Source organism: Hemicordylus capensis, chromosome 3 (assembly GCF_027244095.1).
Source record: "Hemicordylus capensis ecotype Gifberg chromosome 3, rHemCap1.1.pri, whole genome shotgun sequence".
In the NCBI taxonomy this organism is placed as follows: Eukaryota; Metazoa; Chordata; class Lepidosauria; order Squamata; family Cordylidae; genus Hemicordylus; species Hemicordylus capensis.
In genome coordinates, this window is record NC_069659.1 from 198,319,824 (window position 1) to 198,347,683 (window position 27,860).

The 27,860-nt window shown below is 42.4% G+C and overlaps 1 protein-coding gene across 24 annotated transcripts in view; it reads right to left on the bottom strand.

Annotated features, from left to right (window-relative positions):
- Window positions 1-27,860, bottom strand: part of CAMK2G (calcium/calmodulin dependent protein kinase II gamma) — a 263,893-nt gene that overhangs the window by 53,304 nt on the left and 182,729 nt on the right. For 12 of the 24 annotated variants that reach the window (XM_053310722.1, XM_053310719.1, XM_053310724.1 and 9 more), the window contains exons 7-13: window positions 23,469-23,571; window positions 21,954-22,037; window positions 20,675-20,769; window positions 19,325-19,447; window positions 19,030-19,113; window positions 18,449-18,491; window positions 6,716-6,778 (exon numbers count right to left, since the gene is read on the bottom strand). In XM_053310722.1, the coding sequence (XP_053166697.1) occupies window positions 6,716-6,778; window positions 18,449-18,491; window positions 19,030-19,113; window positions 19,325-19,447; window positions 20,675-20,769; window positions 21,954-22,037; window positions 23,469-23,571 (595 nt within the window). The remainder of the gene's footprint in view (window positions 1-6,715; window positions 6,779-18,448; window positions 18,492-19,029; window positions 19,114-19,324; window positions 19,448-20,674; window positions 20,770-21,953; window positions 22,038-23,468; window positions 23,572-27,860) is intronic. The other 12 variants (XM_053310726.1, XM_053310721.1, XM_053310728.1 and 9 more) reach the window with 1 other exon arrangement.

The following is a 27,860-nucleotide window of genomic DNA, read 5'->3' on the forward strand; positions in this document are numbered from 1 at the left end:
GTAGGACCAAACCAAGTGCAATTTGAAATTTTCATGGCTAGAACTGCAATATGGGTCAAAGCTCCCAAATGAAAAACATGTCAGACAGCTATCCCTAAAATACGGACTTTATTTTTAAAGTAGTAAGATACTGATCCTTGTGGTTGCTATGAATCAACAATTTTATTTATTTTCTGCTTGGTGCTTAAATTCCAAGATAACCTTTCTGGAGCCTTAAGAAGCCAGGGCATCCTATGTCCCATCAAATGCAGGGATTGGGGACATTTAACCAAACTTTTCAGAATAAAACTTCAGTGCAGCAAGACATGACTTGGAGGCCTGGGCAATGAGCTCCTTTTTGACCCTCATTCAGAGCAAGGGCCAGGGAGGGCATTTATAGCACACCACACAGCTAACTCTCAGAAAGAGACCCTAATATATAATGTTGAAGCAACAGATATTGGGGCTTCAAAGACGCATATCCCCACTTCAACACTATGGAAAAGATTTTCATGGGGCTTATTGCACTCTTTAAAAGACCACGCTCTAGATAAAAAAAATTAACCGTACTACAATTTGGCATAGCATTAGATCCAACACGCTTACTCCACATCCCAAGGAACTTTTAAAAACCCAAGACCTGAACAAAAGAATTATGCAACCAAGACACTAAGCAAAATATATGTGTAACATACTAGCAGGCTTTGGGCTTCCTGCTCACTGGATCTGTAATTTAAGCCTCAAATTCCAGACTGTCCTGAATATGGACATGCCTATATGGAAGCTAAAACTGGCACTTCACTTCTTCTAAACATTTCTTTCCCACAGATCACTCTAAATACCAAAACAAAAATGACAAAGTTCTTCTTGAAATGGCTTTTGTTTCCCTGTTCACATTAAGCAAATAAATCAAAAATAAAAAGGGGGGGGGGAATTGCCTGTGTTTATATAAAGATATTTCAAACTCCCCCCATAGCCATTCCTTTGTAAAACTACATTGCTGAGTCTTCTTGATGAATCATTCTACTTGCCAAGAAAGCCTGGTGGTTCATGTTTTCCTAAAAAACACATCTAAGCTACATGGAAAATGCAGTTACAAATCAGCAGAGGTAACATGAAGGAGGCATTTCCTGTGCAGATGTGGTAAGAGGCAGGCTTCAAGGCCTGAAAACAGGTCGTCTACACTAAAATAACGAGTACTAACTCCACTCCACAAAATCTATGTTTTATATCTAGAATTCACTGTACAGTTTGCATTTGCAGTGCAAACCAGTCACCATGGTTACCTGCTACATGCTGGGTGAGGATGTGTTCAAGTGCAAAGTTTCTGGAAGAACCAGGAGTTTTATATCGCTCTCTGCCAAACAGCTATCTTATGGAAGTACAACTGCCTTATGGGGTCAGTCTTACTGAAAACAGAGAGCATGAGACTGGAATAAGATCCCTTGTTGAGTACTCTTCTAGGTTAAAGAGGGAGAGGGAAAGAGGATAACTTGGTTCCACTAGGATCTGTGTCATATATAACACAGGTAACATAGATACCATCAAAAATTGCTTCTGTGGGGGCATGTAGATTTTTCACATAAGCAGCTCTATCCACAGGGTGAATTGCTTACACATGCCACGGCAGCAGTGTGGAATATCTCCTATGCGGAAGTGGTTTTTCAGGAGCAACAATGCCACCCACAGGACATATGAAGTGGGTGTCAACAGGAGAGTAGTTAAGAGCAAAGATGCTATGCCACATGCAAACACACAAACTAAACACACATAGATTAGACTAAAGAATTCTGATTTGAGTGTGCTAGCTATGAGTACTACAGAACTCATAGTCAGCTCTGTGTAACTTTAAAGTCTGACCCTCTTTTGCTAATAGAAGCCACTACCAAGGGCACCAATACCAAGGAAGGATACCATCTTACCTGTTTTTCAGCTTCCTTTTCACCCTGCTAGAAATTATGCCCCACTGCCATATGGAAATATCAGTATAATTCAAGAACTTCTGAGTCTACTCCCAGCCCCAAGGTAACAGGCTTCATAATTTTCTCAGTATCTGAGAAGTCTAGATCAACTATGCCTATGTGTATTTGAAGGTTGGTCAGGGAAGGATAAAGAGTATTGGACATTGTGACATGTTAGGAACTGGATGCCAAATACATCTTCATTCAATTTCCCTTCACTCTGAAACCCTTTAACATAGGCATTATGGAAATAGGTAGTATGTATTATAGTAGAACTGCAAAAATGAGGGAGAAGCAAAGTGCTGGGATGAAACTTTCCATTCAGCTTCCCCACACTGCAAACTGATGTAAAATTCAGTAGAAAGCAACACCCACAATAGTACTAGATGGAATATCTGCTTGCATCTTGGCACTAAGGAGTACTGCACAGTTCACAGCGCTTCAAGCACAGTACCAGTATAATCCAGTTGCTGTCCCAGCACTGCAGGAAAAAAACGTTTTGCTGCTCACTGAAGGCGGCTCATGCAATAAAAGATGCATGAGGGGGAATAAAAGTAGGGGAAAACTTAAAAAAATAATAATTTACAACACAGTGACACACAAGACATACATCCCAAGCAAAGACAGTCAAGACAGAGATACATGTTTGCTCAGTGTTTTAACCTGCAGGTGTCAGCTGACACATTGGCAGGGGGAGATGTAAGTGGGATCCCTACAGTTAAGCACCACACACAGGCACAAGACTTATTGCAACATGACTCAAAAGACAGAGGCCACAAAACGCAACTCAGCACAAGAAAACAGCAGGTACTACCCCCAGGAAAGGACTTAGGGAGGATCCTCTATGGACCAAGAAATGATTTTTGCATCCATGCTCTGCAAATTCCCAGACATGGGACACATTACCATCTGTTCCTAAGTCTCTCAGTTCTTCCCTGTGTTAGGGAGAGCCCAACTTTGAGAGGCTCTTTAAAATTAAGATACAGAAATGCTTGCTCCCAATTTTTAGCACAGACTAGCGATACACATGGGGCATTTCTGTGGCCAGCACACACTGCAAAGTCTCATTTTAAGACTCAAAATGTTTAGGCAGAGATAAATTTGAAATCATGAAGGCATATGTTTGAAAAGCTCTGTAGTTACAGTAGAAGAGCACCAGATTTCTAATATCTATCTATCTATCTATCTATCTATCTATCTATCTATCTATCTATCTATCTATCTATCTATCTATCATCAAATTTGTACACCTCCCCAAACTTTTGTCTCTGGGCAGTTTTAACTATAAAACTGCCTCATCAATAAAGATGGTTGAAATTTTCTGTTGGCAAATTGAGATCTCTCTGCAGATACTATACACATATTACTATATTGTGTGTTCAGCTCATAGGGCATGATACATTTCCAGTGGGATCCTTGCAGTGAATAGCTTGTCTTCCCCCAACACATGTGCTCATAATATGCTTTCCTCCAATGATTTCCAAACAAGGATCCACATACACTATTGCTTGCTTACTTTACAGGCTGAACCACCCTGGATTTAATTTTGTAGCGAGCAGGCTCAACAGATTCCAGAGAGCTGCAGCTTTCACTTAAAGGGGGGTGAGAGTGGAGAAAGGAATTGTGTGGCATTCATAAGTTTTTAGTATATAATGACAAACATTTCCCAAGTCTCAGGACGGACAACCATCCCACAATTTAGTTTATGGCAAATTACCAGTAAGTCTGATAGATGCTAAACCAGTTACAGAAAATTGGAGCGGGGGAGATTTTGCCAGGATCCAGGCAAATGGGGTCAGGAGGAAGCCCATTCCAAAGAAAGCCAGAAGCTGCAGAACATCCTCTTGTTTCCTGTAGGCATTCCTGGGGGTTTTCATTGTCTAGGTTTGGATCTCAGATGGGATGACACCATGGGGCAGGCACATATATTTATTTTCTCCATTTGCATATAAAGTTAAGTATGAGGAATGAAACAACCCTCTCCTGTCTTGTCCTGCTGTGATCTGTTGCGTCAAGTAATTTTCTCCCAGTGCAGCTCTGATCCAGAAGTCAGGGTGGGGAGAAGATTGCTTGAAGTAACAGAACACAGCAAAGGAAGAGTGGGTGAGGGGGATTTTGTTCAGTTACCTTAACCTGTGTACTCCACTTAAAGTAAAAAAGTAGATGCCTCGCTTTCTGTATCAACATGGCAGGCACACAAATAAAATACATGTGGCCGCCTCGTCATATTTCATTTTGCCCTCAGTTTGTTGGACTGAGCAATAATAAAATAAGCAGGTCGTTTCTTGCTATTCTCTTGGTGGTAAAAGGAAGTTCTGTGGTTGCGACTGCACCCTGAGCCACAAAACAGAACCACCTTTGCAGATGTCTGGGATCTGCTCCATACCTTCAAGGAACCTACATATGGTGAGCATCATGGTGGCAGGCTCCATCCCTGCTATATGCTTGTTCAATGGCATGCCTGCCACCTGTGTACATTCCTTCGTGGGTAGGCAGCTCTTCTTGCCATTAGGAACCTGTACAGGCAGCAGCAGATGTCCCAAGGAATGTGCATGCTGCAGGGGTCCGAGACTCCTGCCGTGTCATACACACTTTAATGTCTGCAAAAAGCCGACCGGTTCTCAGGAATCATTCAGTTGTCCCTGAACAATCCTGAATATTAGAATTCTCTCTTTTTAACAGCAGGTCTCTAGTGCTCATTATTACCAAGTCTGAAAATCTATTTATGCATTTGGCAACTACTTTCAGCAGGCATGAGCCCCGTTTATTCCTCTGTCATTGCCTCGATGTACGTGTCACCAACCATTTGCAAAAGCTCAACTCTACTCCCTGTTCCACCTAACCGAAACTCCAAATTCTGAGATAGATAGATAGATAGATAGATAGATAGATAGATAGATAGATAGATCTATTTATCTGAACAACACAAACACACACACAGGCAGATCACACAACTGAAAACTGGGTAGGAGAAGCATCCTACCCAGCTTTGGGAACTGTGCATGTTCCTAATTTTCAATTGTGCACGAGCAAACAACTAGGTATCAGGCAGTGGGAGTGATTTGTGAAAGAGACAAGCTGGGTAGGGCAGCTTTTCCTCTCACCTTGTTAAAATGCTGGATATAAGGGCTGGGCAGGCTGGTGCCATCCTACCCATCTCCCCTCTAACAACAATCATTCCCCTCTCCTCTTACCTAGTTGTTTGCTCATGCACACTATGTTTGATCTAAGATCGTAAATAAACAACTAATTAACTAACTCATGCACACTTGAAAACTGGGAGTGCACATAGCTCTCAAAGCTGGGTAGGACACTTGTCCTACCCAGTTTTTGATTGTGAGAACAAGCATGAAAATTAAGTAAACCAAACAGGGCTCTGAGAAGAACTCAGGTTGGTGGGGAGGGTGCAAAGAGAGGCTATTTTTCCTCCCCGCCCCCCGCCACAGGTTCCTCATCTCACAGGCTATTGGGTGCTGGGGAGGGTGGCACTGTGCCCTGACATTTCTGGGTATGTGGTACCAAGCCTCCCAAGAGTCTCCTCACCTGCTAGGTCTATAAAGCCTAGCAGACAGTGGGATGCTGGGGAGGGCAGCACCTCAACTCAGAAGCTCTCAGGACGGGGTGCTGCATCTGCAGGAAGGGTGGTGGGTAAGCTTACGTCCCCTACTCTTAGGCCCCATTGCCATCATAAGGAGCTTTAGTGGGTCAGTGGGCTTAGTGGATCAGTGGGCTTAGCGGATCAGTGGGCTTAGCGGATCAGCATGGCAAATCACAGTCATACCAAGTCCAAGGTACTCTAGCTCTTGTGACTGGTTTGGAGAGGAAGGGCAGGGTGTATATGAACAAGTGTATTATGCCTCCCCTTCACCTCCCTGACCCCTGCAACTTGAATCAAAATTCATCATGCGACTTCCATTCTGGCTGAACAGAAGGCTTGGACCTGTGTATTGCTTACTGCTGCCAGGGCTTTTGGGTAGCAACAGAAAAAAGTGCACATGCTCAGTCATCAAATGGTGTGGGTTTTGGTGGATTAGAGGCATCCCTGAAATTTTGAAATAAATGTTGGGAGTTCTTTACTTTTGGTTTTCCTAGTTCTCCCCACCCTCTGACTCTGCACAGTCCATTGTATCTTACAAACAAATCAAGTACATACTTTTTGGAATCACAATTTAGCAACAATAGAATTTGGCTTTTCTGATTATAGAACCTTAAACCTACCTACATGCTACTGGAAATGGTTATCTCAGGTTTCTACTGCCCTTGCTCAACACCAAAACAAATAGGAAAATAGTAAAGCAATCCCATCTACTCCTTCTGTGACCTCCTAGGCAGGTCAGTTCACTAGAACTATACTTCATTACAAGAGAGCATCCCACCTTTATATTGTCTAGACAGTTTGCTGGCATGTTGATATCCTCAAGCTAAGACACTTACTACTGGAATAGCTGCACTCACCTTGTGAAACCCTGTGAAACAGCAGGAACTGGCACCCAATCCTACACCAATCCCTGCCTCCAAATTTCATGTGCAGATTCACTGCAGGACTGTTAAAAATCCAACATGCATACTTTGTTAGTAGACTAAAAAATCCATGTGGTTATGGTTCTTGGTTAGATGGATATTTTGGTGCATGCCCATTTCTCAGCCAGCAAGCATGGATGGCATCTCAGTGGGTGCACAAACACTGGCATGCTGGTTTTTACTGGCAGTGGAGTTGGTGGTGGGTGGGCGGTTCTAGGTTCAGGCACGCAGGAGATACAACTCATGCCACATACCTTGCTCAGCCAGGCCGGCAGCACTCATGGCGGCCGAAGCAGGGGCGGAGCTCTGCCTGCCAACTGATTGGACACAATCATTCAGTGGGAGGAGCCGTAATAAAGCAATAGAGGCCCAACAGCAACGAGAGAGCAAGGTGCAAGTAAATTAGTTATAAAAGAAAGGTGGGGGAGAGAAAAAGAGAGAGAGAGAAAGGATAAAAGAGTGGAAACACAGTATTACAAAGAAAGGAATGTATGTCCCCTAAATATGAAGATAAAAGCTACAGAAGCCAGCACAGAGGGGTTGGATATCAGGAACGGTGTTCAGAAAGCTGCAGATTTAGCTGTAAATGACGTTTATGAATCAGGCTCTCAGTTGCAAAATTCTAAATCAGCAAAGCCAAAAAAGAAGGTATTAACACAAGAGACTGGTTTTCATATTATAATTATAATATCATTGGCAAAGATGCAGTAGTATAGGCTTTTGGGGATCAGGGGAGGAAGATGGAAGGTGCTGAAAACATCTATCCAAATCTCATTGTAGCATCTTGTATTAAGGTCTACCAAAACAGGAGAGAAATAAGAACACAAATGGATTATTGACTAGTCAGTCAGTAGGTCTGGGCTTATTGGCTTATCAGTAAGTGGGGATCAAAGTTCCGTGAATAGGGAGTGCAAAATCCTGACATGTTTTGAGCTGTAGGTAATGAATGTTTTTTTAGGCATCATATTTCTCATAGCTCTCTAGAAATAAGATGGGGGTTTCTCTCTTAAACACTCAAGCATCTTCAACTCCACCTGCTCTGCAGCTTGAAATGCATCGAGATGATACTTTCCGTTCAAAGAATTTTGATATCCACTTACTGAACACTGTCATCTTTGGAATCATGAGAAGAACATAAGAGAAGCCCTGTGGGATTAAGGCCTATCTAATCCAGTATCGGTTTCCCACAGTGCCCAAACACATGCCTCTGGGAAGTCCACCAAGAGGAAATGAAGACATAACCCCTCTTCTGCCATCACTCCCCTGCAAGGCATATCACCTCTGAATCAGAAGGCAGCATGCAGCTCTGAACCTGAGGGTAGCATTGTTTCTTCCAATAAAATACAAAAATTCAGAAGCAGAAGTGTTAAAACTGTACTTTTGTGACAAATGTATAAGGGGGCGGGGCGGGGAGTTCAGAAGTTGTTAAACAACCCCAAAGATTCCAAGCAAAAGCAACAGGAGAGTGTGCAACTCCATTCCGTTGCCCAGAAAGGGTGGGCCAGAGACCTATGAAGTATTTCGTGCCTTGGTAGTGGCTCTGCAGAATGTGACAACAGCCTCCTAAAATCACAGTCAAGATAGCAAAATATGCCTAAAATCAAGGACAATATTTCAAAATGATATGAAAATTGGAAGGACACGCTGCTCAGAAGCTCCTACCCCACATATTCAAAGGACAACTTAGTTGGTCCAAATTCACCAAGTGTTGCCAAGCAGCAAAATATCGTGCCCACTCAGTACAAAGGCAGAAGGCATTGCTTCACCCCGATTTAGTCTTGTGATGTTATACAGTCAAATCTGACTGACCGCATGACAATGTGATATTATTGCTCTGCCTATGTAATCTTTAAATGGCTGGAATCTCATTGCCCCTATTTTTTTTTTTTAAATGAACCAAGCCTGCAAATCAGGGAAAGCAGCAGCTGCAAATAGGGGAAACATAAAAAATACGTAAGCAGGAGGGGGTGGGTTGTGGGGAAAACCAATATCCTTTTTGCACTGAACATTTTCATTAATGAAAATTCAGCACAGCATTACTTTGAACTCCAATTGTTGTCAGGAATACATTCAGCAGCAACTTAGACAGACTCTCCCATCTCCCTGAACAACACATTAGGAATATTTACACACTGCTTTTCAACAAGCCCGCCCCCCCACCCCCACCAAAGCAGTTTACATAGCAAAGGAATAAGAATTTACTCCTGCATTTACCAACATTTGACATTCACACATTACATTTTTCAGTGTACCCTTCAGCTAGGCAGCACCAAAAAACAAAACAACAACATATTCTACACTGGGGTAACTGTACTCACGCACTCACTCCTGGTTCTGCAATCCACAATGAAGGAGCTCTGTGGGTCATTGAAACTGTCCTCAACAACTGGAAACCTTATTCTGAAATTAATACCTCTGGTGTTGCCATTTATACCAGGCACTGCCCATACATTTGCCAAACATATCTTTTCAATAATAAAATGTGGGGGAAAGCTGAGATTCTATGGAAGTAGAGTTGTGCAACCAGTAACACTTTTGGAGGCTGATAGCACTTCTGCAGAATTGTTGCTTATGCTCAGCCATGGGTTTAGCTGAGAAATAAATAGAAAAGTCCCCTTTAAATTCTGCTTGGTTATTTTAAAGCGATGGATGCCAACATTTAGGTTTTGCTGTGAAATATCATTAATCAGATGCCCCTAGGGTCTCTGATGGCCAAAATATCAGAGCACTTAAGATAAACAGCGAGCTCTTTACAGTTAGCAAGAAACAAAATGTTATCCTTAATATGTTCTTCAGCCCCCATGGATGATGCCATATCAATGTAGAACTTGTCAGTATTCCATGTAATGGAAGTAAGGGGAAAATGCATCCAAAGCAATTTTCATTTCAAAAGTCAAAGCCCAAGGGACAGGGATCAGAGAGAGTTTGAAAAAAGAAACTATAATCCACTGATTCTTTGGTGCTGGAATTTTCTTCCATGCATTTCAAGGAAGCCAACCCCCCCCCCCAAACCTCACTCTCATATTTAGGCTAGCCAAAGCATGACTAATTCAATCTATATGAATCCCAGCTAAATTCAAAGAAGTGAGCAAAAAACACCCTAGCATAAATGTGGGCTGGAGGATCAACAGAGACTTGCCACTTGCCCCTCTGATCTCAACTCAGGCAGCATTTCCAAGTCTGCCAGAAATCAGGCGCAGTTTACACATACAGCAAAATGAGGTGGTGAAATGGCCTGTACTCCTTGCAAGTAAAATATAAATATGAATTTATATATATATGCATGTGCACACCAAAGAGAACGATTTACCTGCTCCCTGTTGTGCTATTTGCTTCAGTGCAAGGAGCTTTTCAGCGGGCAGCATAGAGAAATGTGACCCACCACTTGCAGTCTGAAGTGCTACACTCCATTCCACCCCCTCATTCGTCTCCATGGGCAAGACCTGGCCCCAAAGGGATTCCTGGCTGAAGTAGCAAAATCTAACAGTTGACCCTGAGAGGGGACACCTGCTAGTTTGTGGCTTACTAGGCACACTGCAAAGCTCTGAAATTCCACCTCAGTGTTCTTCATTGCAAGGCCCGGGAGCCAGGGACCCTCCCAATTGTTTACTAAGCAACTCCCAATTGTTAGCCTGTGAGAAGCTTTGGTCAAAGCCAAATACTCTGGCACAGCCCCTCTGGCACTCGGCAGCAGTGGCCAGTCTTACCATGCAGTGCTCCATTTCGCTAAGCACGAGTGGGACTCCGTCAAGGAAAGTTGAGCCCTCTTGAGCCCCTGGGCCACCTTGGAAGCCAGAGCTCTATGGGCAAAGCGCTTGGAAGAGCTACCTCGTGTTCCGTGTGCCCCTTCCAAGATGGCCACGAGGCTTGACAGGGCTCTGTTTCTCTTAAATAGGCTTCATTGGAACTGGGCAAAGGGTTGTACTGCACAGAGGTCAGCGTAGTGGGACATTGGCTCTCTCACTGAACTTTTTTTTTTTTTTTGGCCAAAGTGGCTCCCACTTGAAAAATAGTGAAGATCATGGATCCCACCTGGTCTTCAATCATTCCCTCCTCTATTTCCAATGCTACATATATAGTTCAGTATCTCAAGTGCTACAGTAATGTATGCAGGGTCTGCACTAGAATAAAGGCAGTTGGGATACCCATCCAAAGGCAGAGGCATGTTCACTGGGGTGGGAAAGGAGGCAACTTCTCCTTGCAAGAGCCTAAAATTTAGCCTCACACTAATGCCCCAGCTTGGAATATTTTTCTCGTGAGCAGCTGGTGGCACAAGAGCTCAGCTTTTCACTAACCTCTTGGGAAGCCTGGCAGGGAAAGGGGAGATTAGGTTTTATACACATAGACTGCAAATGGAGCAGCAAATGGAGCAGCAGAAATGCCCATCAGCTGCGCCAGGGGGCATGCAACAATAAAAGGAGAGTACTTTGAAAGGTCCATTAAGACAGTTGTGGTGGCACCCAAGAAACTGCCTGATCGACTGCAGCATGAATTTTTACAGACTGTGGACGGTTTTGTCAGCTTATGAAGTGTACTGAGAGTGGAAAGCACATGTAGATTGAGGTACAGCAGGGGAAGGGGGAGGATAACAAGATAATGAAACACACACACCCCACACACATCTCTCACCACTGTTCCCCAACAGTTTGGGTAACAACCTTTTATTCTTAACCTAAAGCATTTGCAGGAAAAATGCTTGTCGAACAATGAAGCAATTAATTTCTAAGATGTTACTACACTTATGTCATTTTGTTGCTGTAGATGAGCCTGGCTACTCCCTATAAGGCACAAAGACAAGCATGGATGGGTTTCACTGCGCTGGCAAGTCCTGTGTGCTAAAAGGGTTAATTTTGGAACGGTGAAGGCTGATGGGATGTTATATTTGAGAGCAGCTCTGGAAGTACCCTACCTATATTCAGTCCACATACAGTTCTGCAAAAGCAGCTTTGCAAGTTTGAAACAAAAGCCAGCTGTGCAACTGGTTGACCACCCTGCCACCCAATGTCAGCAGGAAGCTCCCGTCTTAGTCCCTAGAGTGGTTCTGTATTTAAACAGCTTCCTTTTTGGAAAGCCAGAAGATTAACCAATGGATAAAACACATGAATGTTTATGCCGCAACTCCCCCCAACTTTAATATTTTTATATTTTAAAAAGTTATAGTAAACCCAATTAAAAAACAACAACATTGACATTTAAAAACTTGTTGCTCATTGATAATACTCAAATCACATAGCAACATGAAACAGAAAAAATCAATTGTCTCGATCAACGGTCTCAGTAACAGTCCAAGAGCGCATTTGCATGATATGAAGGGGCTGTACGGTAATGTTTCTGGAAGCTGAATCCTCCTCCTTCTACTGATAAACACAGTTCTGCAAGAGAGAAGTATGGCTGCTCTTCTCTACAGACAAAAAAAAACAACAAAAAAAAACCCCCTCTTAAATGCTTTCATCCTGTTTATCAAACTATAACAGTGAGATGTAAACTGGAGGATCACCAAGTATGCCAGTATAGGTAGCATATTCATTTTAAAAAGAGTGATTACTTTTCGTATAAATTATATCCTCACAGAATTATATAAACTACAGAAGTCACCAGTCACCACTGGGTCAAAATAATTTTGTAAAAATCAATCAATTTCAGGAGAGCAGAGTGAGTTAGGAAACTATGGAATAAAGCATCTGTCTAAGACATCATTTTTTAATTTAATGTCCTCTTACTTCCAGCCTCTTGAAAGCAGTCTGTTATAAAGCCTCAATGCACAGGCTTTATGTTCTACAGCAGAGTTAAAAAATGGAACAAGATTAAGGGACAAGTTTGCATGCTGGTTTGGACGATACTTTGTCTGTTGGCCTGACCGAACATGAAGGAGGTGTGCATGTCTTCAGAGGTCACATCCTCCTCCCATCACAGGCCACTGAGACACAATTCGTTAACCATATGGGGTAGGTGTTCAGCCCAAACTGTCCCGCTACACCTGCTACAAATATTTATTTATTCATTCAATTACTATACCGCCCTTCCAAAAATGGCTCAGGGAGGTTTACAAAGAAATAATAAATAAAAATAAGATGGATTCCTGTCCCCAAAGGGGACTTTAAATCACTCTTTGCAATCTCTCTGCTAGAACAGTGGTGAGAATTTTAGAATCTATGTTGATTAGAAGAGCTGGTGTGTAATTTGCATGACACAGTAGTTTCAGTGAGGATCTGTAGTAATTTGTGGGATGATACATGGATCTTAAAATTTAGTGTTCAAAAGGTACTCAAGCTTTTCAGACCACTCAGCTGGGCCTGGCAGTTTCCCCAAACAATTTGCTCATTTCTATTTTTTGCAGGGGCAACTGCAATCTTTCTCTACAGAAAGTGAGGTGAGCTTCAAGTTGTAGAAGAATTGGGATTACTTATCTTCAGGGGACTCATTGGCATATTTCCTGAGCTTCTACATCTTGGAGAAGAGGGACCTGGGTATATACTGTCACTTGTTTAAGCCTATAGACGTTAAAAAAAAAGTTTCTGCTCTGACACCAGAAGCCCAGAAGCCCATTATAACTGTTTGGGGCACATAAGGGCAAAATCTGCTTTGGCTAAATCAATCAGGCTAATTCTAAATTTCATGCGAGTTGGTTTAATTCAGTAGTATGTACAGCACGCTGAAGGGTATATTTCTGCTTGGCCTTTGGACCTAAGGTTTTCTTCTCTCCAAATTACTCTTTATGGGCCATGTATTCTGTTATCTTTCCCATCATGGGAAAGATCATCACCATCATTTTTACATCACTTATAGGTGTCTTACAGGGCCACATAAGACTGGTCTTATGGATAATTTATTTCAAAACATTTTGTCAATTCCATATTTTGTGTTTTAGATCTCTGTCAATCAGGAATATTAAATCAAGTATTATTATTATCAATATCATTATTATTAATTCAATTTCTATAGCGCCCTTCCAAAAATGGCTCAGGGCGGTTCACACAGAGAAATAATAAATAAATAAGATGGCTCCCTGTCCGCAAAGGGCTCACATTCTAAAAAAAACAACCATGATAGACACCAGCAACAGTCACTGGAAGTACTGTGCTGGGTGTGGATAGGGCCAGTTACTCTCCCCCTGCTAAATAAAGAGAATCACCATGGTAAAAGGTGCCTCTTTGCCCAGTTAGCAGGGGATTGCGAAGTATGACATGGGAAAACTCATGTACAGCAATAACTTCTATCCTCCATTCTTTGCACTACCTGAGATGAAACTAACATAACAGAAACAATTTTGATGCATCAAGGAGAAAAAAGTGTAGACACGCCCAATGGTATGGATGAGTCTACACATTTACTAGACAGAATGCATTATTTCCCAGCTACATGACTGATGTAAATTCAAGAGAATAAATATGCAGGGAGCAGTACAATTCTGAGATAACTGCCTTGTTGTAAAAGAATTATACAAAGCACTCTTATTATAGATAACTTTATCTATCTGAACGCTAGATGGTGCTAGCCATCCAGTTCCTGAGAAAGAAAGAAAACAAGCCTTGTTATAGATGGCTCAGGGAACAATCCTGGGCTGACACTGGCTTCCAGTTTGCTTCTGGACTCAGTTCAAAATGCTGGTCATAATCCTTAATGCCCTAATAGGAGGGTTATAAATATTTTAATAATAAATGAAAATACTGCTGATTAATAAAACTGCCCAAAACTGAATGCAAAAAATAACCATAACAATAAAGTGGAAACAGGGTGAGGCGGACTAAATGTAGGGATTCCTACAGTTCAAGAGTTTACAAGAATTATTATTATTAATATTATTACATTTATATCCCACTCTTCCTCCAAGGAGCCCAGAGCGGTGTACTACATACTTAAGTTTCTCTTTCACAACAACTCTGTGAAGTAGGCTAGATTGAGAGACAGGTGACTGGCCCAGAGTCATCCAGCAAGTATTTGGCTGAATGGGGATTTGAACTCGGGTCTCCCCGGTCCTAGTCCAGCACTCTAAACACTACACCACGCTGGCATAGCAAAAGGTAAGTAACATAAGATGAAAATCAGAAGAAGATAAACATTCTGCCAACATTATGGCAAGGGCTTTTTCATCACCACTGACCAAGCTGAGGATATGGATGGACAGTGAGAGCTTCAAAACTAGCAAAGCTTCATTCTCTAGTGGAAAGTGGATGATTAATTATAGCGAGGTAAGTTCTGCTTGGCCCAAATGAATTGCTGCATATGGTGGACATTCCTCAGTGGGGAGGTTTAACTCTTACTTCCATGCCATCTTCTGCAGTTTAAAGCACTCCCCCCAGGGGCGTAACGAGGCTGGAGTGGGCCCAGAGATAAAATTTTAAAATGGGCCCCTCGCTGATACACACACACTCACTTTACATGTGACTTGCCTCAGGGGGCCCCTCGAGGCGTAGGGGGCCCCAGGCAGCCGCCTCCCCTTGCCTAATGGTAGTTACGCCCCTGACTCCCCCACACCCTATTTGTCCAGAAATTTTTCCCTAACAGGGCAAATAGTACTGAGGTGACGGTGTGGACTCATTTAGATTGAGAAAATTGTATGGAGTTTATTCTTCTCCTCCACTGCCATGATTCAAAGCCAACTGTCCCCTGCCCCATGGCTGCTTTTAAAAAGAGTCAGACTCTCTACTCTGTATCTTATCATGGGTCTCCAATATCTCATCCAGTTTGTCCTTAATGTTTGTTTCATATTTCACTAGAACAAAGCATTCACTTTTGATGCAGAGACAAAGGCTGGAGCTATTCATGGTGATCACAGAATCCCTAACCTAGTGGTTCCCAAACTTGGGGCCTCCAGGTGTTGCTGAAATACAGCTCCCATCACCCCCAGCCACAATAAATTGTGGCTGGGGCTGATGGGAGTTGTAGTTCAACAACATCTGGAGGCTCCCAGTTTGGGAACCACTGCCCTAACCAATGTAGCAATATACATGTGGCTTTGTTTTTAGACCATGGGGCGGGGCGGGGGGGTCACCCACAAAATAATCTTAATTGCATATCATTGTTCATTCTGTTCCTGGTCAACAGAAGTTTCCTTAATTGCCCAAAGAATATTTTCTTTCATCATTGCATGCTAAGGGGGAGAATGTATGCATGCATGCTCCAATAGAATACATCTTTTTTTTCTTTTTTTGGTGCTGCAGCTCTCCAAGGACTTCAGAGCAAACTGGGATTCCTACAGACTGATCATCCTTTGCCATTCAGTAATATCAGAAAGGCAACTTTGTCAATTAGTACCCTTCTGCCACATGAACTCTATTCCAGGGGTTACAAATTAGCTGGGGGGTCCATCATCTGACTGAAATAGGCAGTTCTGTACTTGGTGCACTTTCAAAAGAGAGCACATTTCACAAACACTGTCTGCCTGTGACAAGGTCAGCTTCACTGACATCACAAGGAGCTTGAGGTCATCTTCAGTGGGAGTTAATAGATAGCTTGCCATTGGTATCTTTGGGCTTGCTCCCAGCTTCACCACTGATGAGGGGACCAAGGGCTATGAGGAAATGTGAAATGGAACTGGAGGCTGCCAAGGCTTGGGACAGATTGCAAGGTTCTGAGAATAGGATGAGAACTAGGGGAGTCAGAAAAGGGGCACACACAGCAATGTTTCCCACAGCAAGACAATTTATTGTAGCATGGAAACTTACATAAACTCTAGTCTACTTCATTCAAAGCCACAGAAATCCAAGATCTAGTTTTCTTGGGATGGTGGCTATCTCACCTATTTGCCTTATTTTAGACTTACAGTCAAGGAAAGAGGCTTAGAACAGGGTGCCACTTGACCTCCCTGGCCCCAATGTTCCCTCACTTCCCAATTTTCCTAAAGTCATGGAGAATGAGCTAGTGATTCATAACAATATTTTGTGTCTCAGCACATTTCCCCATTGCTCTCCTTTGAATGGGAAATTCTCCTCTCTAGGATGTCTCCCCATTTGCATTATCATACATAATGAGAAGACAGAAGTGCTCTCAGTCAGTTATAATAGGCATTAGGGAATAGGATATTGGCCTGTGTTGGATGGGGTTCTAAACAAGATTGGTTTCTGCTGCTCTCAGCTGATTGTACGTTGCTTTGTTGTTCTTTTTTAAACACACATTAATTGAATAATAGCGTGATTTTAATTTTTTTATGTTTTATGGCCACCTTGGGCACTTATTCTTTAGATGTGAAGGCAGGATAATAAAACAGAAATACATTGGGTGCAATCTAGAAACAGGTTAGATGTACTTAAGACCCACTGAAATAATCAGGACAGTAACAGTTGTCAACTGAATATTCTATAACACACTTAATGTACAGATATCATACAGAAGTGATATAGCCCCCACCTAGAAGGTTATAGTCAAAACATGTAAGCCCCACTAAGGTTAATGGGACCTGAGCATACTAAACTGTCTTGAGGTTACAATAGGAGCATTGCTGCTCTCTAATTGGGCTTTCGGATAGACAGACACAACACAGCAATGAATCTTATATTATCATTAATGGGAGGGGAAGATTTATTCGGAGAGGGATTGAGATCATATGGACAGGAAAACTATCTCAATGAGTCTTTATTTATATAGCTACTAGGCACATTAGGATGCTGTCATTTAATTGTGAATAATAAATAGTATTCTTAGAATTATCTTCTAGAGACACAATTTACCCAGATAGTACACATGAAAAATATATAGCCAGTCTTAAAAACAGTTATTCCTAATGAACTAGAAATGCTGCTTTGTAAAATTGCCAGTATTTAATATATCCCTCCTAACTAAAGCACTGGCTATATAAAAGTCCTACTTTGGACAAGACTGAGTCAGATCTTCCTGAAAGAAGCTGTATGAATGCATGAAGCACCTGTGTAAAGAAATCCAAGGAAGGTTTTGGGGTTGTTGGGGTTAAAAAAAAACACCACCTTAAGTAGTAATTCCACTTTCTCCAAAATACTCATACATACATAGTTAACAGTCAGGAAGATATTCTACAAGAGAAAACAGATAACAATTTATTTTCCGCCAAATGAGCCACATTTATCTGTCCAACTGAAGATTCAGCATCTGTACACAAATATCACCATACAGTGATTTATTATGGCCCAACAGCTGGAGGTTCTAGGCAGACTAAGAGTTCAAGGTTAGTTAGCAATATCACACTCTATTGTGTGCTATTGTGTGTGAGCAGAAGCTACTCATTTTAAAAGGGGAATATTCAGGTTGAATTGTAGAAGTATAATGAATGAAATTCATTAGTAATTATAACAAACTGACTCAGCTGTATCTAAGAAGGAAGGAAATGTTTCCTTAAGTAAATATTCCTGGTCCTTGTTGAAGTACAAGGGGACAGCTGTCATATTAGGGATAGTACCTCCTCCTGGCTACAGGCAGGGCCAAGTTGCCAGAATATCAAGGGGAGGGGATACCTGATTTCCCAGACCAGCCCTGTCTGACTAGCAGCTAACAGACTGTCTCTCCTGGCACTTCAGAGAATGTTTGCCCATGGCAGCACCAACTCACCGTTTTTTCTAAAAAGCAAAGTCAGCCCAGCTTATGGCTATGAACTGACAATCTGCTTCAAAAACCCAGGAAATAAACAGCTGTAACCTGGATGCTTTGGACTTAGTAAACAGGACACAACAAACGTGCCACATCATTTCTTCCAGTAGAGTCAATTTTGCATGGATCTATGCTCCCACTTTCAAACTGAAAGAAACAAACCTGCTACCATAGTGCCTAATTAAATCTGAGAGTCTCAAGTGGTCCATCCCAAAGATGAGCTCAACAATGGTCCATTTGATCAGATTCTTAAAGTAGATCACAAATGTACTTTTCTAACCAGAGTCATAATATGTTCAATGACTACAGCTCACCTCCCAAATATTCATGGATCCTTCTTTACCTAAGTTAAAAGTGTCCTGCCTGAGTCTAACATGAATACAAAGGATGAGGACAAAGGAATTGAGACGGAGAGAGGATGGAATACTTACCTGAAAAATTCCGGGACACCAGCATTGTTGTGAGAATTGCACCCTAAAATAGGGGATGGGGGGAGAGAGACAAAGAGAGAGAAGTTGGATCACAGCCAGCTGGATGGCTGGGATAGCCATACAGAGCACCAGATCTTCAGGGAGCACTCTGCACCATGCTAATGGACATGAATTTTCATTGTGCTTCTAATGCATTTCAACACAGGTTTGCCAGAGTCAAGAAAGGCAGGCCTATCAACCGCAAACTTAACTTTCTTCCTGAGATGAAAGCTGGCCTGAATCAAAAATTACAAAAACAGCATGTTGCCCTATTTGTTTTCCTCTATTTTTTTCTGTCATGGAGAAGCAGGAAGGTGTGTAGCAGCGCAGCTCAGGATCTAAGGCCAACTTTGACCTCATTTAGAACAATAATAAATTTCATAAGTCGGATTTGCGTGGAAAGGCTGTGACATCAGGTACTTATGGAGAAAGTGTCAACCCAGATGTGTATGTCATAACATGCACATCACCACCACCCTCCATAATCCCAAACTATGAGAGCAAAAGACTGTCTATGGGCTCCCTTCAAACCATAAACTCACCTTCAGCTTTCTTCTGGCATTGAATTTTCTCAAGCATTCCACAGTCTCCTGCCTGTGCATCATGGAGGCCACAGTGGATCGTTGCTGGAAAAAACAAGGAGTACTGTATGAGATCACACATGCACATGGAAACACACAAAGACAAATGCTAACTAGGAGTGCACCGAGTGTTTGCAGTTATATCCAAAAGGTCCACTCTCCAGACTCTTAAAGCTATTACAGATACACAGGTAGTCTGTCATGTTCCCCTAAATGTCTTCTAGTAAGGATGGAGCCAGGGAAGTGAGATACTTACGCAGACCCATGGGTGCTTAAGAGCCTGATCAGCTGTGATGCGTTTTGCTGGGTTTATTGTTAGCATTTGATTGATCAAATTCTTTGCTTCTGGTGTCACAGTGTCCCACTCTGGGGAAGGAAACTAGAAATGGAGAGAATTCAGTGAATGTCCTTCGTCTGTTTCTGCAGCCTCCCCTGCCCCACATGAAATCATCTGGATATTTCATCTCTCAAGCCAGCAGCTTTCATGCACACATAAACATAGGCCTGTTAGAAATTCACAGGTCTATGAATCTGGGGGAAGTCTAGATGGGCAAAGTCAGAGCAGACACACAGAGGCAATATATGATGCAGCTTTAGAAGTGGTTGCAAACTGACTCTGGAACTAAACAGGAATAAATCAAAACTGTATTTTGAAGTTTGGTTTGCTGAATGTGAGTAATACAGTTTGGGGGATAACAGTGGCTTCTCTGTCTGGTATTTCATGCAGCTAATATGAAAATAGAGGAACAGATAAACCACTTGCCCCCTCCAGAGTCTAGCATATTAAGATGCAATAATCAGGTCTGGACTTTTACAAATGCATCAGAAACGGCAGATCTCAGAACTGCAGACACAGAGTTTAAAGTGCTCAAACCACTAACTTGTCTATTTGTGATTTCTAAATACTTTACTCTGCCTCTCTTACAAGGAAAAACACAGCAAACAAGCTGCACAGGCTCCTCTCCCACTGCACATTTCTTCAAGGATCAGATTCACTCATGCAATAAATCTGATCCCTACAGACTACATCTAGCAGAAGGAGAGAACAGAAAGGCCAGCATGCGCTGCACAATCCAACTTCTAGTTTTGTGCTGAAGTGCTGAACTAGGAAAAATCGCCATGCAGACACAACAGCACTATTCCAGAGATAGTGGTTTTAGTCTGGCATAAATAACATGGGTTGTCAAGACTGAAGTGCTACAGAATTTGCTGAAAAGAAGTCTCATTGCTGGGCAGGTTGCAGCCATGTCTCATGAGCTTCACAAGTGAAAGGCCAATCCATATGATTAAGAATGGAAGAGGGCTTTAGCCACCAAGAAATAATGCCATTCTGCATTATTTCAGAACTCACTGGGAACTCCTCTGTAACTGGAAAATCCAGTAACCATAACAGTCCATTCAAAAGTGGCTGAGGTTCTGCTCTGTTGATCTGACACTACCCCAGCCTATTGCCTCTCCCCACCCTTATCCCATATAGTAGCACCTTACAGAAGAGCAGAAGAGCAACACATCTAGCAGCCCCTTTGCACAATGCATACAAACCACAGCTTATGCAGACATTCTCATTTCAGTCACCTAATAACATTTATTTAAACAATTTTCTTACATCATAGGCTCCTGCTTTGATCTGCTGATAGAGTTTGTGTTGATCTTCATCCCAAAATGGGGGATACCCAACTAGTAATATATACAGAATAACTCCTGGGGGAGAAGAGAAGAATTACAGTTACACGAGCTAGATCCAATTAATCCTGCCCACCAGCACAATGCCTTATCCCTCAGTTATGAATGGCATCCCCCTCTTTGCCTCTCATTACTCCCACTGTCTATGGATAGATGCAGCGTTCCCTCACTGCTATGACAGATAGCTCACAGACGGCTGTAACCTGCTTTGCAACACCCAAAGTTAAATTCTGAACCCTGTGTATGAAACATAAGGACACACACCATGATGGATATCAAATCACAAGCCTCAAGTAATATGCGGTACCATGCCTAAAGGAAACACAGAGAAATAGTCAAGAGAGGCATCATCTTTGTATGATGCCCTCCTCTATCTCCAGCCAATTACAGGAGAACCTCGTTATTTGCCAACCCGCTATTCACAGTTCCATGTATCCACGGGTGTCTAACAGACACCCATTTCCAGTATCTATGGATACTAATGGGTTAAAATCCAAGTATCCTCAGTTCTTAGAGGGCCAGAAGTGACCATGGAAGTCACTTCCAGCTGCCATTTTGTCTCAAGGAGGGTAGGAGGAGACAGGAGGAGCCATTTCGTGGCTCATTTCTTGAGAAAAACAGACTGTGGGTTTTCACCATTTGGGGGGCTATTTTGTTCTTTGGAGGGCATTCCTAGGCACATATGGGACCTGCAGAACATGCCACAGTAAGTTCTGGGCTGTTTGGGGTTTTCTTTTCTTATTTTTCCCTCCACCCTGGAACCTAACCACTCTTTCCACACAGCCCTAATGCCTCGTTACTTGCGGCTCTGTTACTCACGGTAGTAGGCGAGGAACAGAAGCCCCACAAGTAACGAGGTTCTCCTATATAAGGCAATGCATACAGTTGATTTCTCTTCCTAGCAGAAATTTCCTGTATTTTTATAACCAGCAGCAAAACTGGTTATTTTGCTTTCTGCATTATTGTAGAATGTATAACTAAGCAAAACTAAGCAATGGAACTCACTCCAAGGTGTAGTGATACCACTTAGACTACTCTTTGGGAGGGAAAAGAAAGAAAGAGCAGCACAATATGTTATTGCACACTATCATTAGTACTGGAAAAGCAGCTAACAAAACATATAAATAAAAAGGGTTCAATACATTAATGGAGGTTAGGTCCCATTTTAAACAAAGTCCACTATTAATATTAGGTGATCTTACCACATGCCCATATATCCACTGGCTTGCCATAAGGATCTTTTCTTAAGACTTCAGGGGACAGGTAGCCTGGAGTACCAGCAAACCCTGTCAAAAAACAAATCACACAGAATAAACTCAGCATCTGGAAATAAAGCTGCAATCCTCACACAAGAAGTTTGGAACAACATTCAGAATGTTCTAAAGCTTATGTTGCGTGGGTATTCTAAAAACAAGGGTGTTCAGACAAACAAGAGTGTCAAAGATGCTAGGCTACCAATGATACAAAGTAAAATTGGATAATATCCTAAGACCTGGAACCCTTGTGCCATGTCACAGAAGGTGGTCTTCAAAGAGATGGCCAATATATCATCAGAGCCATTATCTCCAAACCTTGTTCTTGCACTGTTACTGGTCCTGTTAAAGATTTACTCCACAAGGAAAAAGAAAAAGGATTTACTTCACAAAGATTTAAGTACTTTATTACCAGTTGTGGGCCCTTAAGGAGATGGCAAAACACTGGTAAAAACCAGAATAATTGACAATAAACTCATGGTACCACAGGGTTCTGCATACTGTTCTGCATTCCTGGAAAAGCTGATACAGGAGAGCAGATTTTTAAAAGCCAAAAAGAGCCTGGACTGACTTCTTTCATGAAGTTTGGTACAACTTCAGTGCATTCATCAACAGCAGGCCATCACTGTGACCCCAACTCACTCTGGAAAGACATAAACATGCTAGAACATGAACTCTGAATTACAGACTTTTCTTCACTTGCACCTCCTGGTTCAAAACTCGAATTTAAATATTTATAATATAATCTCTCTCTTTTTTGTGGTTGCATAATTTTGGAAATTTAAATTAAAGATTATAAAATAAAATAAATATATAATTCTTAGTGTGAGTATGCAGGTTTCCACAAATGCAGCAAACAGCAGCTGTGGCTGTTTTCAGTGGGAAAACAGCACCAAGGAAAAGGGTTAAATGTTGCTTCCCCAGGGCCACAGTCCCTATCTGAAGTGAACCCCCTTATGGCTAATAAAGAGACAAGAAATCCAATCAGGAGCTTCAGGGTCTAGTTTGGCTAAGGCTTGCAACGTACACAGGAAGCACGAGGCAAAAGCTCATGTACCCTCTTGCACATCAACCTCTAGCAGCAACCTTGCCACACATACATTGTGCCTATGTGAATAAAGCCTGGTTGTACCATACATCCACTGTGAAAAGGGGATGGAAGGCTTGCACAAAAGGTACAACTTACTTAGGCATTTGGGTGCAAATACCCCAACTCTCATAAAAGGCTACATGTTTGGTGCAGAGCTCATGTATGACTGACTTGTTCTGCTGCAAATATAGCCCACGTGCCAGACTGTGTGTCATCCCTTAAGCTACACAAACTCCTCATGCTTTTCTGGCTGTACCTTGAGAGTGGAAGACCTCCACCTTGCAAGACCTGACAGTCTTAAGTGGGTAAGGGGGAAAGGAAATATTTGGAAAAGCATCCAAGAACTTGAGGAAAGAAGATTCGAGAACACTTACCAAACCATGCCTGCTGTTCTCCCTGCACTTCTATTGCAAGTCCGAAGTCAGCCAGTTTGACAGCAGCACCCTTGCACTTGCTTGCAAGAAGCAAATTTTCAGGCTGAAGTGGTAAAGGGGGAGAAAAGGCGAGGCAGAGGGGCGGGGGGGAGAAAGACATAAGAGAATCTAGTTAGCATTCCCCTTGCAATCTTTTCCTCTCTGCTGAAATTCACAGATTCACATTTCCTCTCTGATAAGAGCCACCCTTCAGCTGCAGGTTCCCAAGTGCACCCATGACAACCCCTGATTGGTGGCAACTTGACAGTAAAGACATAATTCCGCTCCCCTTGCCCCAATGCGCACGCGCACACACACACACACACACACACACTCTCTCTCTCGTCCATATAAATTGTCCTTGGTAACCCTTGGAATGCAACCTGTGAACTTGCCCCTCCAAGGCCCAACATATGCCTTCCTTTGACAGCAGGTGGCACTAATTCTGTACCTCCTCCAGATCTGACACATCCATGCAGACATAATAATGCAGCAGACACAGCAAGCTGCAGTGATACAATTCCCAGAGAAAATCACATGAAGTCCCCAAGGCACTGGACAAGTAAACAAGAGGATAATATGCAGGGCCGTGTATACTCCGATTTCTTTACTCATTTGCACAGAGTTCTGCTGCAAGGGGGACCCAAATTATGGACTCAGCAAAGCTGAATCTGGAACCAGTTCAAGTTATGCACGTTAGTGTGAATCTGCGTAATGTTTTCTGATTCTGCTAGTCTCGAGGAGTGGCAAAAAACTATGCAAGTTTTCTCTTGACATGGGAAAGCCTGTTCAACTCTCACCAAGCACTCCTCAAATGCTTTCAGGCCTATTTTTGCAGTATTAAGGGCTAGAAACTGGCCTTTTAAAGTGATTCTCTTGAATTGCTGCCCCAGTACAAATTCCATGTATAGGCAGAATCACTGAATACTGTATAAACATGCAGTCCTCCCAAAGGACTGCTGAATGGAAAGATCCAGGTGAGAAAAGTACATGATCTCTGCGGAGCTCCATCTGCTGATTCAGTAAAGGTTCTGCTGGAAATTTTCATCTGGAGGGATTTATTACTTTGAGGCCTCTGCTCCAATGTTGCTGGGGATAATCATTTCCTCTTTACTCCCCCCATTGCCCATTTAGTACATGGCACGGTTCCCTTTTCTTCCTCTCTTTGTAAACCACTCCAAAGTAGATATCAGAAGCAAAGGACTCAGACATCAACTAAGTGTTTCCTTGGGTTGGCATTACTTCATTCTGAAGCAGCAGAGAATTCTATACCTTAAAATGCAAACCTTGTCTAAACACTATGAAATTCAGCATTCAGTTTTTTAAAAATCACACCCAGTGCAACTTTTTAATTGGTGAGGATGTTCTACAGAATTTGGAAACGGGATCCTTCTCTGGACCAAGCACTGAGCATCTAGCAACAGGGTACATTATTTTGCAGCTCTGGGCATAAATGGCAAACTCTGTTCGTAACCTACAGCTTTTGCACTATGTTGATTCAGAACTGACAAATCTCTAGAAAATTGGCCACAGAGAGGTCCTGGAAATAATATACTTCATAGGGTTGAAAGGACTAGCATAGTGCTTTGCAAATAAGCACAATGGATTTGTCAGCATTAAAAACTCCTTAAAGCAGCAAGAAATTCAAACATTTCAATAGGAACTTCTAGGTGGGGTGCTGTACTGACACCCCACCATTTTTAAAAACAACAACAACAACAGAAACCTCTCTACTTTTCTAGCACCACTGCACTTTACACAGCCGGAGACACTGACAAGCAACAGGCTGATTTGTTATTGTAAGGTTGTTCATAAGGAGCAATACAGCAGGACTGAAGGCTGGCCTGGCCAACCCACTGGCATATATCAAGCCACAAGCATGCATCTGGGTAATTTCTGCTGGTTGCTCATGAGGGTTGTGGTCTTTGTCTCTACCGTTGAGAATAGAGAGTGCGTGTCTTTTAAAAATTAAAACAAAAGGTGGCTCAGGAATCGCAATACCACAGAATGGAATGACAAAATGTTTCACCTCCAGTTCATAGAAAATACTGGATAGGAACTCATATGCAATTAATGCCCAGATTATACTCAGGTTCCTAATAACTCCTTGATAGGAGACTGACCTGATAAACCATTTTCATTTGACACCTTAATTACAATCATACAAATGCATATGGAAAGCTGGTTTTAAAAATTAAAACCATAATCTATGCAGACTGAAAATGCAAAGTATTGCTGCTGGGTCAGAGGATGGCATAAAATATGTGGTAGGCCATATGCGCAACTGATTTCCCTTGCTTTGGGTCTATTCTTACACACTGCAGATCAATTCTGCAGAAGTCTATCAAGGGTGTGCTTTTGATCCAATGCTAATGTAACTTCTTTATAAGCAGGATTTCAATGAATTCCAGGATTTTGCAGGCACAAAGTTATCTTCCACAGTAATCCAACTCATGTCAAATTTAAAAAAAAATATATATCCTAGCTCTCATGTTTCTGGAAATCTATTTTAAATTATGCAGAGAGTTTACAAAAAAATCCTGTTGTGTAGGGGTAGAACTTCTCTGCCCTGATGGCCATCTCCCTGTGGCTTAAAGTCTTGTACCTGCACCTATATTCCCCATCATTTACATCTACCTTTCCTCCAAGAGTTACAGAGGTAATGACCAAAAATATTGCTCAAGTTTACAGGGTGGAATTTGCAACGAAAAATGCTAACGAAATCTACATAATTAATTAAGATAGAATTTGGGAAAGCTTAGCACAAGGTTTGACGTATCGACAAATACAAGCTCATGGTGGAGACAAATGCAGTAACAGGCTATGCAAAAACCAAGAGCTGCCCAACTCTTAGTCTCCAGCATCCATGTCCTCAAAAGGACACTTTCTACCTTTAAGGGGGAGTTTTGCTTGCTCCAGACAGCAAAGGACATAATAACAGAAACTTCTAACAACATATCTTTATTTCATGCTGCTGCTACAACTACTCCGGGGCACCCAAAGCCTCCCTCCCCACTCCTCCTCTATATAGCAACAGCAAAGAAGAATAAACTTTGTTAATTTAGCCAAATAAATACCCACTGCCGTTCCCAGCTTTCATTTAGGTAAGAGGCAGACACAGAAAAAAGGGACAGACTACCCAAACTCAAGCTACTTACTGCTGCGAGCTTTTGAACTCCTAAGAGCAATTGAAGTTATTGCTGGGGTGGTGTTTGAGAGTTTGTTGTTTCCCCCCAAGAAAGCTAGGAAAAAGCTATCCTTAATGATACTAATTTTCAAGTCTGATCCATTTGCAAAAGTGGCGAGTGCAGGATGTGCCCCTATTTGACATGAATTTGAGCACTGTCCTGCAGTAAACTATTCCCAGGAGCACTCTGAACGACTGCACAAAGTTCCTGCCGTAGTTTATAGTGCTGCAGTGAGCAGTTTTAGCGCAGGACTCGTGCAGGCACCTTACCTGCAGTAAGCCTCACAGCATCCTAGCAGTTTTCAAGCTGCCTTGTAGAGAAGATGCTGCCTAGATCTAACCAAACCACTGCCTCCCTCTGCACTTCCCCTGGGAGTCAGTGTGAGGAACCCTTTGGCTCAGTGGTTGCTAACTGGCATTCAACTTGCCGGGCTGAGCAAGTAATTCTCAGGAAAACCTAACCAAATTCTTGTGCTGCGTGGATCATCATGGAGCAGCAGCAAACCAAATGGGGAATATGCTTGATACAGACTCTCCTCTTGACAGGGTGGCTGTAGAATTGCTCTGCTTTCAGAGCAATTCCTAACCCAGAGCCAGCAGAAGGCTGAGGTGGGGGCCAATATTCTTCAGAGGAAATCCACGTTCTACACAATGAAGATTCACATGGTCGCCACTTGTTAGCTCACATCTGCCCCATTCACATCGAAAGTGTGGAAATCCCCATAGAGATTTTAAAACTCTATGGGGTGTTGGGTGAGAGGAGAAGAAGCCTCCCCTGACATTACCTCTCTCTGATCCATCATCCCAGGAACCTCTCTCCTAGTCTGGCTCACTAAAGCTGAGAGAGGGGGAGAGCTTGGAAGACAAGTCTGCAGGGAAGTAAAGCAGGGGACAGTTCTCCTAACTGTGTGCTTTTTCATGTTAGCATCAGACTTCCCCTCAAACCCCACTTCATACATGAATCAGGAAGCCGTGTGAATAAAAGTCAGTCAGTCTACAATCACTGACCAAGAATAAAGCCAGAAATTACAAAGGTTGCAATAGCAGAAAACAAATATCAGATGAATAAACAATATCACAGTAGCAATTAGAGCGATACCAAATCATCATCGCAGCAGTCTCATGAACAGTCCGAGCTCCCCTTCGAATCAGTCAAGGAGCTACGC